The sequence below is a fragment of the Falco biarmicus genome, chromosome 4, assembly GCF_023638135.1.
Source record: "Falco biarmicus isolate bFalBia1 chromosome 4, bFalBia1.pri, whole genome shotgun sequence".
Taxonomy (NCBI): Eukaryota; Metazoa; Chordata; class Aves; order Falconiformes; family Falconidae; genus Falco; species Falco biarmicus.
Window position 1 is genome coordinate 22,167,416 of NC_079291.1, and position 14,272 is coordinate 22,181,687.

Below are 14,272 nucleotides of genomic sequence, written 5' to 3' on the forward strand. Positions count from 1 at the left end.
TGTTAGATAACAGACTCATGTTAAGAGATTAACTGAAGCAGGATGGAGACTCATGGCCTCTCATTTTTTCTTAAGACATTCTATCCTTCATGGCTTTACGTTTTTGTTTCTTGTAATTTGTGATAGGAAAAAGATGTGTAATTTTAATATGCAACCTATGACAATAATTTTAAGATGCAGCTTCAGTTTGCCAGAGAAAGATGAAGCTATAGGAATAGTCCTACAGATAGATTGAATGTGTTAATTCTTAAAAAAAAAAGGAGAAAATGCACAAACAGAACAGGTTTGCCCAGCTACCTTTTCTATAGAATCACTAATTTTCACCCTGAAGAGGTCAGGCAGATTTATGGAATGAAACAGGGCCTGAGGCCATGTAACATGATTGTGAGCTAGTCAACCACTCATTTGTGCCAAGTAAATTTTGGAAATGATTCTCCTTTGCTGACAGTACCCTCATTACTGATTGTGTAGAGTAATTTATCAGGCATTTCTTAAAATAAACCGTTCATTTATGCTAATAGGACTTGGCAGGGAGGAAAAATTGGCAGGACTTGAAGTTCCTAGTGTTTTTCTTTTTTAAAACAAAAACTGTAGAGTCCTCAGTATTTTGAGCAACCGTTATCACCGCTGTGCATACAGTTTATTAAAGTGACAACTAATTGCATAATAAATTTTCAAAATGGGGTAAAATTATTCCTATGTTAAGTTTACAAAAGCAAATAGTTTGGTAGTTTGTAAAAGCACGGTCATTAGTTTCATACTTGGGCATTCTTTATTGGCTAAGCTTCTGGTATTAATGAATCACTTAGCATCTTTTCCGTGACTCATCTATTCTCAGTGCAGTACCTCATCTTGAAATATCTCTTTGTTCCTTACCCCTCATGTATTTTCGGTTTGGTAGCTCCCTCCAAGGAGATGTTTTCTTTCTGCTTCATAGTGGGGCTTTGATCTTGCAAACAGCTATGCACATCAGTAACTACTGAAGTGAGTAGTCCCATTGAACCTATGGAACTGGTCAATAGGTACAGTTACTCGCATGTACAAACGTTTGTAGGACCCAACCGCAGTCACCGTAAGTTTAGCTGCTCTCCTTTGCAGCTGAACTGTGGAGATGATTGTGTTTAGATCAATATATTTCACATCCAATTGTCTTCAAAAAAGAATTTTTCAGAAAGTCAGTCCCTGAAAAAGCCATCCTTCCTAGCTCACAAGAAAACTTCCAAGGCTCAAAATAAAAAGAATGCGTGTATTAAAATGCACAAATAAGGTCTGCAACACTGATAAAATGACAGCTGTAGCAAATTGTGACTCACCAAAATACAATGCTTTAATCCAGTGCCTGCTGAAGTGTAAGGGGAAGTCTTCTGTTAACTTCACTGGTGGTTAGATCTGGTCTTCATTTAATAAGACAAAGCTAGATATATCTCCAGTTGTACATCATTTCTGTGATAAGTTTTTTTCAACATACTCAGTTTCCCAGCAAATGGCAAAATCTGTTGCATCTTTAAGTAAAACTAAACAGTGATGTTGGTTTTCATTTTGCTTTTCAGTGAAAGTAAATATGGCAATGAGTAAATGCAATTAGTACAGAATATACTGTGCTGCTTATAATAACAAATTGAGCATGACGCATTGACCCCAAATTTTTTATCATGCCTCAGCCTTTAACTGCAAATGCCAGAAACTCAAGCTGTGTTTGCAAAGACAAACAACTTAACCAGTGGCACCTGAAATTTCAGATTTAGCCCTAGGTAATTTTTAATAATCAGACTTCTCAATGAATCTGCATGATGATACAACTTAGATTTTGGCTTTAATTTATTTGCTGGTTTATGCTATTCTACTTTACAGTTTGCAAAACGTAAGGGGCCCGTATCCAGTACAGTGCTACAAAGAACAAACATTAATATTTGCAAGTCTTCAGCCTTTTAGACTCAAATTGAAAGTGTGAATCTCGTTCCATGAACATTTACTGAACCTGGCCTTTTCTGCTATGTGTCTATTACTCACCATCATAATTAGAACGTCCCTGCAATGGGTCTAAATGTTTCTGTAATGCTTTCCACTTCTGTCTGCATTCTTTTCATATTGTTTCCTGCCATTAATGCAGTAAAAATGTCAGCCACAAATGCCAGATTCTTAATGGAAAAGCAAAACAAACTAAAACCACAGCCAGTGCCACAGCTGAGAGATATTATTTTCCCCTGATACTTCAAATTGTTACTAGGCAAACAATTAATTGAGGTTGCATATGCAATGTGTGTTATTAACTATTATACACATTGTCCATACACAGAGATCAGAATTACTGAGACTCACTACAACTGTTGCAGAGTAGATTCTTGCACACATTTGGGTTGCCTAATCACATAAAGATGGTGTCTTGTTTAAAGGAGAGGGCCGTAATTTGTAATTTTGGCTTTTCATGCTCTTGGAAAAGCACCTTAATTTTTAGTTTAAGATATAATAGGGCAAACATTGGTTCTTTAATGTATCAAGCAAACAGATGTTGAATGAATTTACACTTTTAATTCACTGTAAGTCCCTAAGAGGTAAAAGGCTCAGAAGAGAGGACCTGAAAGTGGTTATCTGTTGTTAGTGCAAGATGGATGTTTCTTGGAACATGTCAGCTAGTTTGTAAAATGCAATAAGTAGCCTCTCTGGTGTTCCCTTTTTTTTTTTTTTTTTTTTTTTCCCACTCATTACTTAAACCTTTCAGACGTTCTGGTTGTTCTTAAATACAGTTCTATTAAGTATTTTTAATTAGATAGTATAGCTTATTGACATGAAATTGGTGAGGAAGTTAGCTTAGATATCTGAATTCTGTATAAGAAATTAAATGGTGATAGTGAAGTTCTTCATATACTCATTGCAAAATATATATTTGGGGATAAGATCCCTATAGGTGTTTTTCCCTAAGCATATATCAAATAGAATAAAAATGTAGACCCTCCCATGCAGTTCGTAATCTTAAGTGTAACAGGAGAAAACAAAGAGCATGAAGAAGCATTGAGACAATACTAGTCAGCATACAGCAAAGGGTTGCAGCTTTTTGGTTAAATTTATTACTAATATTTTAGATCCTCATTTAAGAGTAGGTTTCTGAGAAATTCCTGAGTTGCTTCTGTTAGTGAAGTTAAAAGCTGCAGGAGAAAAAGACTAGATGTCTGCCTGTTACGTCCCAGGTAATTTGCTGATATATTCTGTAACTGTCTCCCCTAAAGCTATATGTTTGCAGGTAGCGTGAGGTGCAACGAGCAGGTTCTGTCTGATAGAAGTTTAGCATAGACATTGGATTATGCTGAAAAACTGAACATTTTATGTCTATTCCACCTTTCATTTTAATAAATGTATTTTGATATTTTTTGCTCTGTTTTTGAGGCTCTACTATTATGCAGTTCAATAGTGTAAATTCAGCCTGTAAACTCTTCAGATTGAGTTGTTTTCTTGTGTCTGTGCAATTCTTGCTTCAGCTGAGCCTCTGTCTAGTTTAAAAACAATAGCAATAACTCAAAATAAGTATGTAGTCTGAAAATTCTTTCAAATGTTCCATTTTTTAATGAGAAAGTGATGGAAAATGGCGGGAGGTTCAGAATACAATGGATCCACTATGCTTCCCTTATTTAACTTTTCTTCTTCTTCTTCCCGAACCCCTCGGTGGTGATTCTGCAAGCGCTGCAGCATAGGAATTGACCATTACTGGAGAGCAGCCCTGTTTGTTTATTAACAAGGCTCCACTGCCTGTGGGGAAGCTGAGCTGAGACATGCTGTGCAACCATCAGATTTCATCCAGTGGAAGTGTCAGGTCAAAATGCAGGATTTGAAAGCCAGTACTTGTACAAGCAGGTAGATTAAATATCTCTCTACTCAGTGCTCTTTGAGAAGAGCAGTATGCACAGTACCAAGAAGAGCAATGAACCTTTGCCTAGTCCTAGCTCCAGCTCCTATCTACTCGTCTGGATGCAGTCATTATTGCAGCCACTGAGACTGCGAAGGTATTTAGTGCACACCGGAGGACAGCAGTTAGACTGTCCAGGAGAATGTCAGAGCTGCAGATTTACCTGCTCCCTGCCAACCCCTGTTAAAAAAACCCAAAACCAAACCCCAAACCAAAACAAAAATAATCTGCAAAGATGCTTTCTCAGGAGTCTGTCTAACAAGACTTTGCACAGTGGTGTATAATTTGACACCACATGATTAAGAAAAAATCAAGTGGCATTGAATGCTGTTTTAAAAAAAGACTCTGCATGGACATTCCAACTACAGCAATATTTCAGTAGTTCCATCTGTATTTAGTCTCAGCACATTGTTGATAGGGCTGAAACCTATTAACACTTGTGAAGTTCCATATTCGAGATCTTTCATTTGAAAATATAAATGCAATGCCAGGCAAAGGAAAAGTTGAAAAGGTTATCCTTTATCTTCTCAAACCTATGGCCAAAAAATCCCAATCTAATTTAGTTTGCATGAGTGTATCGTGTTTTTTGGCCTCCCTAGAAAATGACTGTTCCTCATTTTTCTCCAGCTGTAAGTAATATGACTTAAATAGTTCAGTGAAGCAGCTCTATTATTTACTGGTCAAAAAACATTACAAATGATTGAAGGGGTTTTATGAAAGAGGTGGCTGAGAATTGTTCTCATTTGCTTCCAATTGAAAGTTTAATGCTTGTGGCACATTGCAGGGGCAATGTAAATCCATAGGCAAACAGAAAATCTAAAAAATTACCATTTTTGTATGGTTTACATTTTTCTGTTTTTCTTGGGTTTGCAAGTATTTAGTATATTTAAAACGCATTAGTGTTTCAGAAGTGATATTTGCATGCCAGATATGAGGTGCTTCTTAAAATGGGTATAGATTTTTAGACACTGCTTACTGGCCTGATTGAAACCAAGCCTGTTGAAACAGGCCTAAACCATACAATGAAGGATGAAACAGGGACATTGAGGAGGTCTCCAGAACCACAGTTTGTTGTTAGCAAGATACTTCATCTACTCTTGATGCCCCCCATGCAAAGGGACGAGGAGTGCAGAACACGAACCTTTTGAGATTTTGCATGACACCTCAGAAAACTTTAAGGCATGTTTCACATTTTCCCCTAATGAAAGTAGGGGAGAGCATTAGGAAAAATTTGACTCAAAAAGTCAGTTTGAAGCTTAGACAGTTAATCTCACACATTGCAGGTAGAATGCAAAGTTCTGTAGCACCATGTTTAAAATCTTTCATGTGAAAGACAAGTGCAATACTGAGTGATCAGAAGCCATAGCACTGATGAAGCCTACTTGTGATCCCTCCTGCTAGCTTTTATCTGCTTTTGCCCCATTTCCCCATGTCAGATACTCTCACCTCCTGATCAAGTTGTTTGAATACTGAGAACAAAGAACAAAATGTTCTTTGATCTTTTTTGCTTGAGTCATGAACACACTGTTTGACTAGAAGCCTGTTGCTAAGATTGACTGCCAGGAGAGAAATACAGAAATTATCTATACCGGCCATACTGCATCGCAGAATCCCACTGGCCAGAGCAGGCTCAGCATTGATTTCAAACCAGATCGCTTGGGGCTTTGTCTGGTTGAGTCCTGAAAAACTCCAAGGATGGAGGTTCCACAGCCTTGTCTGAAAGCCCTCATGAAATGTGCTTTCTGAAGGCAGTCTGTGTTGGAGCAGTAGAAAATAAATCCCTTGTTCTCTTGCAGTTATGGTGTTGCCAGGTGTTATATGAAACAATACTATCGGAAAAAAAATAAAATAAAAGAGCTACCGTTATTTTAAAATTGAAAATATCACCTTAAAATGATTATTTTCTAAATGTTGTATATGCATGCTGTGGAACAGTAACACATGCACATACTCCTCCATCTGTACAGTAAAATTTATGAACCTCACACTTGTGGCACCAGTGGTATCACTGTAAGGACAACAGTTTTGCCTGAATAGTATTGTGGTGTGTTGTGGTTCTATTATGATGAAAAGGGTTAGAAGACATGGAGGTTGTGTTTTTTTGTAAATGGCAAAGGCTTTTATTTTAACTTTGTATTTTATTTTTAAGCAAGTAAGATCATACATACATATGCTTTTTAAATATTCCTACAGGATATATTTTTTACTGTCTGCAGCTTTATCTTTAAGAGAAATTCCTTGCTAAAAGCTGTTCTTGGCCGAGACATTTTGATTGCAGAGGAAGCTGAGAATCTATCTTGAAGTTGCTTTCCTTTTCTTTATCATGCTTTCCATCAGTGAAGCTCAAACCCATCCAGTTGACTTTTTTCAGACACAATCCATTCAAATTAGCTTTTTCTCTTTCTGCTGTATTTTGTCAAATCAGCTGTTGGCTCCTACCACACTGTCCCTGAGCTCGGTTATTTCACCCCTATTTCTAACTGCATTATTCACAGTCAGCCGCAGTTGGCTGAGCACATGGTGAAGAATTCTTGTGATCATATGAACTTCCTCAGCTGCAAGTGATGACTGCTTCATATCTGCCATCTTCTCACTCCAGCAGCATTTCTTCTGAATCTCATGGATAAGCATCTTGGTTACCTTTTCATCACTTCTAACATCAAACTCTCCTCTGCTCCTCCTGCTGTCTCTATTATTTTCTGCTCTAACCATTCAACTCCCCTTTTTTTGCCTCCATAGCACAGTACTCTCTCCGCTTTTTGTCACTCCTTCCCCTGTTTTATCTTCTCCTTTACCTGTTTTCTGATCTCTAGCTGTCCTCAGATTTATGTTAAGAATGGTTCGTGCGTGCTCAAGAACTGAAGAGTGATCAGCCTGGGGCAGACAGGAGGTCTGTGTCTCATCCTGTCTCATGTCTGACAATAACCAAAGATTTGAGTCCCCTGTCAGGAAAAAAACAAAAATCAAAACTCAAAGAAACCTCAAGCTTCCTTTTCTGATTATTTCTTTGATCGATTAAGTTAAAGACTCCTTCAGTGTGCTACTTAGAGCAATTACCTGAAGCTCATCCCTTTGACTTCACTCTTTCTTTTAGGAAAGCTCATGACAGAATCCCTGATGGTGAAAATTTTGGTTTGGTCTCTGTTGTCCCCAGAAGTATCAGTGCCCACCCATACAGAAATGTGTCCTTTTTTGAGTTGAGCTAAAGGAGAGAGACCCTTGCTAACTGCAGAACTCTGTGACCTTAAGATAACAAACTGCTTTGAATGGAAACTTTAGGTTTGTATTTTTGAGAAGCAAATATAAACAAAGTCAGTCCTTTTAGGAATGACATGAACTGAATTAAATGTCCCCCTTTCAAAGGGCTGCAAACTCAAATCCTGCCCTTATGATGCACTATTGCATTTTTTTTCTCTGAGTGACCCAGCTGGAGTCTTGCCTTTTCCTCACTAGTCTGCCAAGGAACCTTTGTGCTGAATCACTGACTATTTCTACTGTAATTGGCTTGGACTTCTAGGGTAAGGGGTGTGCTGAATAGTTCTCCTTTTTTTGCCCGCTAATTGTTTTCCATGCCTCATGGGGCATTTTCTTGAGATTTTCAGTGCTCCTGTAATACTTGATTTGGAGCTGGATGTGTAGCAAAATGAGAATTGTTTCAATTTGATTAATTTCTTAAATGCTGCTTGTCAGTTTAAGGCAATTTTGAGCATTTTTTCTTCTTGCTGAGGAGAGAGTTTTGGACTATCTTAAGACATCCTGTAGGTAACCAAATGTCAAAAAAATCCTCAACCATTTTTCCTCACGGTTATTTCAGCCAAGATTTGTGTTTATCCCTTTATTGGTCCTTTTAGAATAAACAAAAAATAATAGAGTAGTTGTGCTTACATTGCCCTATTCCCTGCTTCCCAGGCAAATCAAGGGTGTCTCTCAGCAGCAGAAGGATGAGGTAGAGTTGTGATTGCAGCCATTATGTGGGGGAGCGGGAAGGTGATAGGAACCAGTGTGCTGGCTTTTTCATTAAGAGCTGTATTCCAGTCACACTGCTCTTTCTGCAGCAAAACCCAGAATTTTTAGCAGATGGATCAGGGCTATAGTAAACTTTGCATTGAAGAACTGTTGCCACGAGGATATTTGATATCACTGTAGGCGTGTGTGTGTGTGTGTGTGTGTGCACTAGCACACTTGCCAGCTAAAATTACAGCAGTCAAAGGATGAGGTCGGTTTAGAGAAGGGAGGCAGAGATGCAGGCCTAGCTGAAGAAGACAGGCATGTAAGCGTGGATGTTCTATGAATATGGCAAAACCTTCTGTTACAGATGGAATGGTGGGCTTCACCCACATTTTTTGGGAGAAGAGGACTGAGAACAGAAAACATCAGAAGCCTGCGTGACCTCATTGGCTCATCAACTCTGAAAAATCAATCCATGTGTGATTTCTCCAGTAGAAAAGCAAATCTTTTACAGAGATGGGCATAAAAAGTAGCACTGAAATGCCTGGCACAGTGAAAAAACAAGGCTTCCTTGGTCTTCAGTACCATCAGATTTGGCCTCAGTTCTCTCACCACTTGTACTGCCTTTAAACTCAAGGGCACTTTCTTCTTAGACAGGTTTTACATGTTTCCTTAGGAGTGTTTCTTGTGAATGTCAACCTAAGAACATCCAATTGCTTCAAAGTGGATTTCCTTGAGAACAACTCACATGCAAAGAAAAAAAAAAAAAAAAGCAAGTGTCTGATAAAGGAAATCCTTCACTATTCATAAAATATTTGGGTTATTTGAGAAAAGAGGAAATTGCTAAGGATTAGGTTTACAGCACATGAGCATGTCTCAGAAGTGCTACTCTGTAAAGCTTGTCAAGGAAAAAAAAAAGGAAAATAAATCCCAGTAGGCTTCCAGAGTTTTGCATCCTGTAGTTTATTACATTTGTCAGTAAAAGCAGCAAGGATTATGGAAGTAGATTTATTAATTTTATGAAATCCTGGCACGAAGGATTGGTGGCCCTCTGATAGAAAATGAAGTGGAAGTATTTTGCGAAAGACAGACATTGTGTACTTGCAGTGAAGTTATTATTGCAGCAAACCTGTTGCAAATAAATCGCTGTAGCAAGTCCCTTGGAAGTTACTTGCCTTAAAGTCGGTGGAATTATGTTTTATATCTTGTTGTGTAAAGGAAGATCCTTGGATTCAATGGGTGATCAAATTCCTGAGGGCAGTGTACAGAATTAGAACAGTTAATCATAACCAGTTTGGAAAAATTTCTTGTTGGTGTTTTAGCATTTGTTATTAATGCCTTAAAGGCACACTCTGCTAAAATGAAGGTTCATTTTCTCAAAGGATCTCATCCTTTGTACAAGGTCTTCTTGATCCTTTTCAGGATCTATTATCTGTACGTTGAGAGGAAACTGAGACAAGGACAGTAAGTTGTGCTAAAAAAGTTGTTAACTGAAACAATTATTAAACTATTTATAAACAATCTGGTTTTCAGCTCAAGGCAGAATCCAACATGTATGACAGACGAAAATACTGCCATTGAGATCTGAGTTGCTAAAAGCCTTTTCTCAAAGTTCTTAAATCATATCCATCTGAAAGCAGTCATAGCCTACTTGCATAAAATCTCTTCAAGGACTCTGTTCTGATCTAGTATGTAGATAGTAGGCAGGTACCTGCATCATAGAGATAGCGGTTCCACTTGTCTCTAAATGTTTCAGCACTTCCCGTGGGTATGTGTAATCAAGTCCTATTTTCTCTTAGAAGGGGGTTGATCCCTTCTGGGCCATGTCATAAAAGCTGAAAAGTGGCCTTGCTTTTCTCTTTCTTTGAAATAAGGAAGTTAAGTGTCTGTCCTGGTATTGCAGTACGCCCTTAGTAATCATGGCAGTCTATTTCATTTCTGTCCCAAGTAGTAAGTACCTTAACTCATATGAAAATAAAAAGTAAGTTTGACTTTTCATTTGTACCGTTGTTCAGTTTTAATTTTTTTCCCCATAAATTTAATTGGAAAACACAGCTTTTATTGGCCTAAGGTACTTCAGTGAGTCTTATTACCACTGTATCAAAACCATAGATAAAATCAGAAACCTTAATATCTTAAGAATCACTTAAGAACTATTATCCCTGTTTCACAAGGACAAAAAACAATTTCCCTAAGGTCATAATAGATGAGTTTCATGCACTGCAGTCCTTGAGTACCTACTCATTACTGGGCCATCCTTTCCTCATTGCAGAGGAGCAATGACATGTTCCAGGCTCTGGTCTCTCCCTGCTTCTTGCCCTGCTCTTTATGTCTCGTCTCTGAGCCTGTTCTCTGCAACCCAGGGACCTTCACAGCTCACAGGTCCAGCTGGCTAAACTTCCCCACTCTCTGTGATCCGGACTGTCGTTGTCCCTTGCTCTCCCCTGCCCTAGTTTCTTTTGGAAAGAAAAGAGTATGTATTGGTGGGAAAGAAACAATGCTATGCCTAGCCAGGTTCCTGATTGTGGACAGTAAGAAGATTAGGATGGAGCAGGCCACACACCATGAAGGGAATGTGCCCACTGAGTGTAAAGTTCTCAAGTCTGTTGCAGCCAGGCACATTTTGGCATGCATCATAGAAAAAGTTTAGCATCATTGTCCTAAGGAAAGTTTAACCGTCAGAGTGGTTAAAACACTGTAGCTTCTGCTCTACAACTTCAGTGCACCGTTGAAGTGTTACCTAGGTCTTCACAATAACCTAAAAGGTAAGTCAAAAAATACCATTATCACTGTATTACAGCTGAGGAAACTGGGTGTTTTAAGCACACGCTGAAATGGTTTGCTGGATCACAACCACACAGAGTAACTACTTTCCGTAAAGCTGTATAGCAAGTTAATGAAAGTGCTAGAATTTTATGGCTCTGTGTCCAATGGCTTCCCCATAAGATTTGTGCTGGGAATGTCAAAGATGTCATTTCATAAGGGTCAGGTTTTTTTAGAAGGAAGCAACCTGAAACCATGTGCCTCCTTTGTTAATAATATCCTCCATGTGGATAGTAAGTGTCTGAAAACCTCAGTGTCTTATTAATGGAAGTGACTGTATGTGTGGTGTGTAAGTATATATGTATCTGGTAACTATCTCATATGAATGCAAGTACAAATGCATCTATATAATATCAGTATGTCTGTGTGTATAAATAGGATGCTCATCCACATGTGAGCAGTTGAAATGGAAATCTAAATGTTCTGGTATGGAACTTATTTCTTCTTCAAACTCTAAGTTTATACCACTAATGAATGTGAAATACTAACAGTTGTACTGGAAGTGTAGGACAAAGAACTGATACTAAATTCATCACATCAGAAACACTATTTTTTACAAGTGCTCATTCTTATGCACAATGTGTTATAATTCTGTAGGGTTTTTCTTCCTTTCCCCCCTCTTTTTTTAACAGTTTTAAAGAGCATGTTACTATGTCACAGACAGTATTTGATTTGCACTTAAGGGACATATCACACCTTGTAGTTCAATCTTCTAATAAACTTCAGACCTCCTCTGTTTCTATCACTTAATTTAAAATTTCCGAATCTTAGAAAAAGACTGATTTCAATGTATTCCCATTTCTGTGCTACAATGCTATAGTGCCTTCAAAGAATTTTTCTACATGATCAGAGTACTTTTATTACTATCGATGTTGACATATATGGATCAGGATTCAGATGTGGATGAACATAAGCAGTTCTTCTAAAAGCTTAATATTTTCTTTTATTTTCCCACATTCACAGTTGTCTCCTTTCCCCCTTCTTTTTCCTTCCTTTCTCAAGAGCTTTCCTCTAACTGTAGTCTCAACCTGAAAGGTTATTGTTAAGGTGGTGCTAGTTTGTAATGAAAATAGCACATTATATATGTATCTTCATCGTGATTTTTATCCAGAAATAATGAAAGAAAGAATTTTATGTGATCAGTGATTTACTTTCTCTAGGTTATCAGTTTATGGCCTCTCAGGAAGGGACCTTATTTCTGAAATGCTCAGAAAATCTTAAAGATAGCCCAGATTCAGCAAAATATGTTGGTTCCTAAATCCTTTTTACAATCTTTTAGATTGTTTTTACACTATGCTTAAAGGATTAAATATTTGTTGAATGTGGTCCTATATCTTTTATTTGAAAGCAGCACTATTTATGGTCTTTAATTAAATGTGGTAGATAGTGAGAGTCAAATCTTAATTTAAATACTGGGATCTGAATCCTGTTAAAAACTGTTCAAGTTGTAAAATATACCTAGTATGAATGGGAATAAGGAAATCATCCTGTGCTTTAATTAAAACTAATGAGGAATAACATGATTTTCCTTTCTGTCTTTCTTACTCTAAAAACATCCAATGTGAGAAGCTTCTGTGAAACTTGTGGGTTTGCTTGTACACAGATGGAAGGATTATTTGCGTGCTGTCATTTGCCATAGATTTCAACAGCAGTTTCCACATGTCACGGAAGGTACACCATACAGAGCAAACGTATGTTCTCCATCTATGCTGTGTCTATAAACCAAGAAGGACATAATTATTTTAATACAATTTGGACTGACATTGTATAACATTTTCAAAAGGATTCAGAAGGCTTTACAAAAGAGAGCTACAGCACAAAAATACAAATGAAAATTAAATTTTCAACATTGGTAGGTAATTTGGTTTTTGATTTTGGTTACCCAGCTGAAGATGCATTAAGTCTGAACTTCAGAGAGTGCACTTTCTTTGAATTAGGGACCACCACAAGCAGCTCAGATCCAAAAATAAAAACATCCTGAATTCCTACTCAGTCATTTGTGAAAACTATGGCCTTATTTCTCTCTAGTGACATTATGAGTCAAGCTGGTTGGGAATAGAAATGGAGGGGAAGCATATGCTCACCTGGATTAGCCTGTCATAGTACTGTACTGAAGCTGGATATCTAGATGTTTTACATAAAAGAGTCCACTCCTGTTGGTAGACCTAAGAGAATGAGTAAAGATGCCCTGGCCGTGTCTTTCCTCTGAGTCACCCAAACCCCCAGCTTTTGGATTTCTCTGATGAGAAAGGCTGTTTCTCACACCCGATGCAGAAGTCTGTGGTACCCTAAAATGCTGTTGCATATACATAAATGACATAGTTCCACTGAAAGTTCTAAATAATGTAAAATTAAATAAGTCCACCCTATTTGATTTTTTTATTTGAATCTGTTTTTAGTTTGGTTTGTGGTTGGCCTCTAAGAAGACTGGATAACCCAGACACAGAAATTAGAAAAATTCGCCTTATGTATTAAATTGGCATTACATCTTTCAGCATGAATTCAGATTCTGCTAGCACTTTTAGGGAGTCGTTAGTGCTTTGCTGAATTTTCCCACACCTGCTTAAAATATGTCAATTGCAGTGCATGCTGCGAAGTGGGGTTACTTGGCTTATCATTAAGGATAAATCCCAGCTGCAGAGATCTAACAAATACAGAGGAAGAATTCAGCAAATATGTTCTACTTGGTCCGAAGCGCTTGCTAATCTTTCCCTCTGTCTCAATTATTGCTTTCACTGTACAATGTGCAACTGGTCAGCTTATATAAGAAATCGATGAGGGAGTATACTGATTAATGAAGGAACTGGAAAAATGTGAACAGTGAAGAATATCAAGAATCCAGAGTATTCAATATTTGAGGTCAGTAGAAGGTTTTGGAGAAGGAGTGGGAGAAGGACTGAGGAAGAATAGGGCTTAGGGTTCAATGGAAAGTGCTGTGGGGAGCTGTGGGCTTTGGGAACAAGAAAGAGCATTGAAGGCTGATGAGTAATTGAGCTACATGGGATATATTATCTCACAGTGTATTAAGTTCATTGTGGTGATTATCCTCAGGATGTTAGAGTAGGCGTTGGTTAATAGGAGACTAGGGAGAAAGATTTGGGAAGAACAGGGGAGTATGCATAAAAGGAGGGTGGGATACTGGAACTGGATGGCAAATTGTTAGAGGGTGGGAAAGTATTGTGGGGAAATGTTGGATGTTCCTGCTGTATTCTCGTACTCCTTCAAGAGCATCTACTTTTGACCATTTCCAGAGAGCAGTCTAGTCTGCTGAGCCTCTGTGGGTGTTTTTCTGCTTTTATGTCTCTTTCATAGTCTCTGTGAAAGGTAGAAGGTTTGCTCACGTGTCATTATTGGCAATGGGGAACAAAGAATAGTGCCAAGCAGAGAAATACGGAAATAGCTGTTGGGAAGGCAGACCTCACTGTGGTGACAAGAGGTTGTTTAGGCCACCTTAGGGTAAGGGTAGGGAGAAGTTAGAAAGTGGTAGGAGGAGAAGAATTCCCATCCTTTGCTTCTGCTTTAGAATCCTTAATCCCGTGCTTTAGAAGACTTGTGTTTTCTCAAACACAAATCTATTTTCTGAACTCCTGAGTATAAAAAACA

General features: G+C 38.1%; 1 protein-coding gene across 5 annotated transcripts in view; it reads left to right on the plus strand.

Annotated features, from left to right (window-relative positions):
- SUGCT (succinyl-CoA:glutarate-CoA transferase) overlaps positions 1 to 14,272 on the plus strand; it is a 337,967-nt gene that overhangs the window by 307,182 nt on the left and 16,513 nt on the right. Inside the window, exon 14 of one of the 5 annotated variants that reach the window (XM_056337264.1) lies at positions 8,214 to 9,844. The exons of the other annotated variants lie outside the window; for them this stretch is intronic. Coding sequence (XP_056193239.1) covers positions 8,214 to 8,287 — 74 coding nt within the window. The 3' untranslated portion in view covers positions 8,288 to 9,844. Of the gene's footprint in view, positions 1 to 8,213; positions 9,845 to 14,272 lie in introns of those variants that run through there. 5 annotated transcript variants of the gene reach the window in all.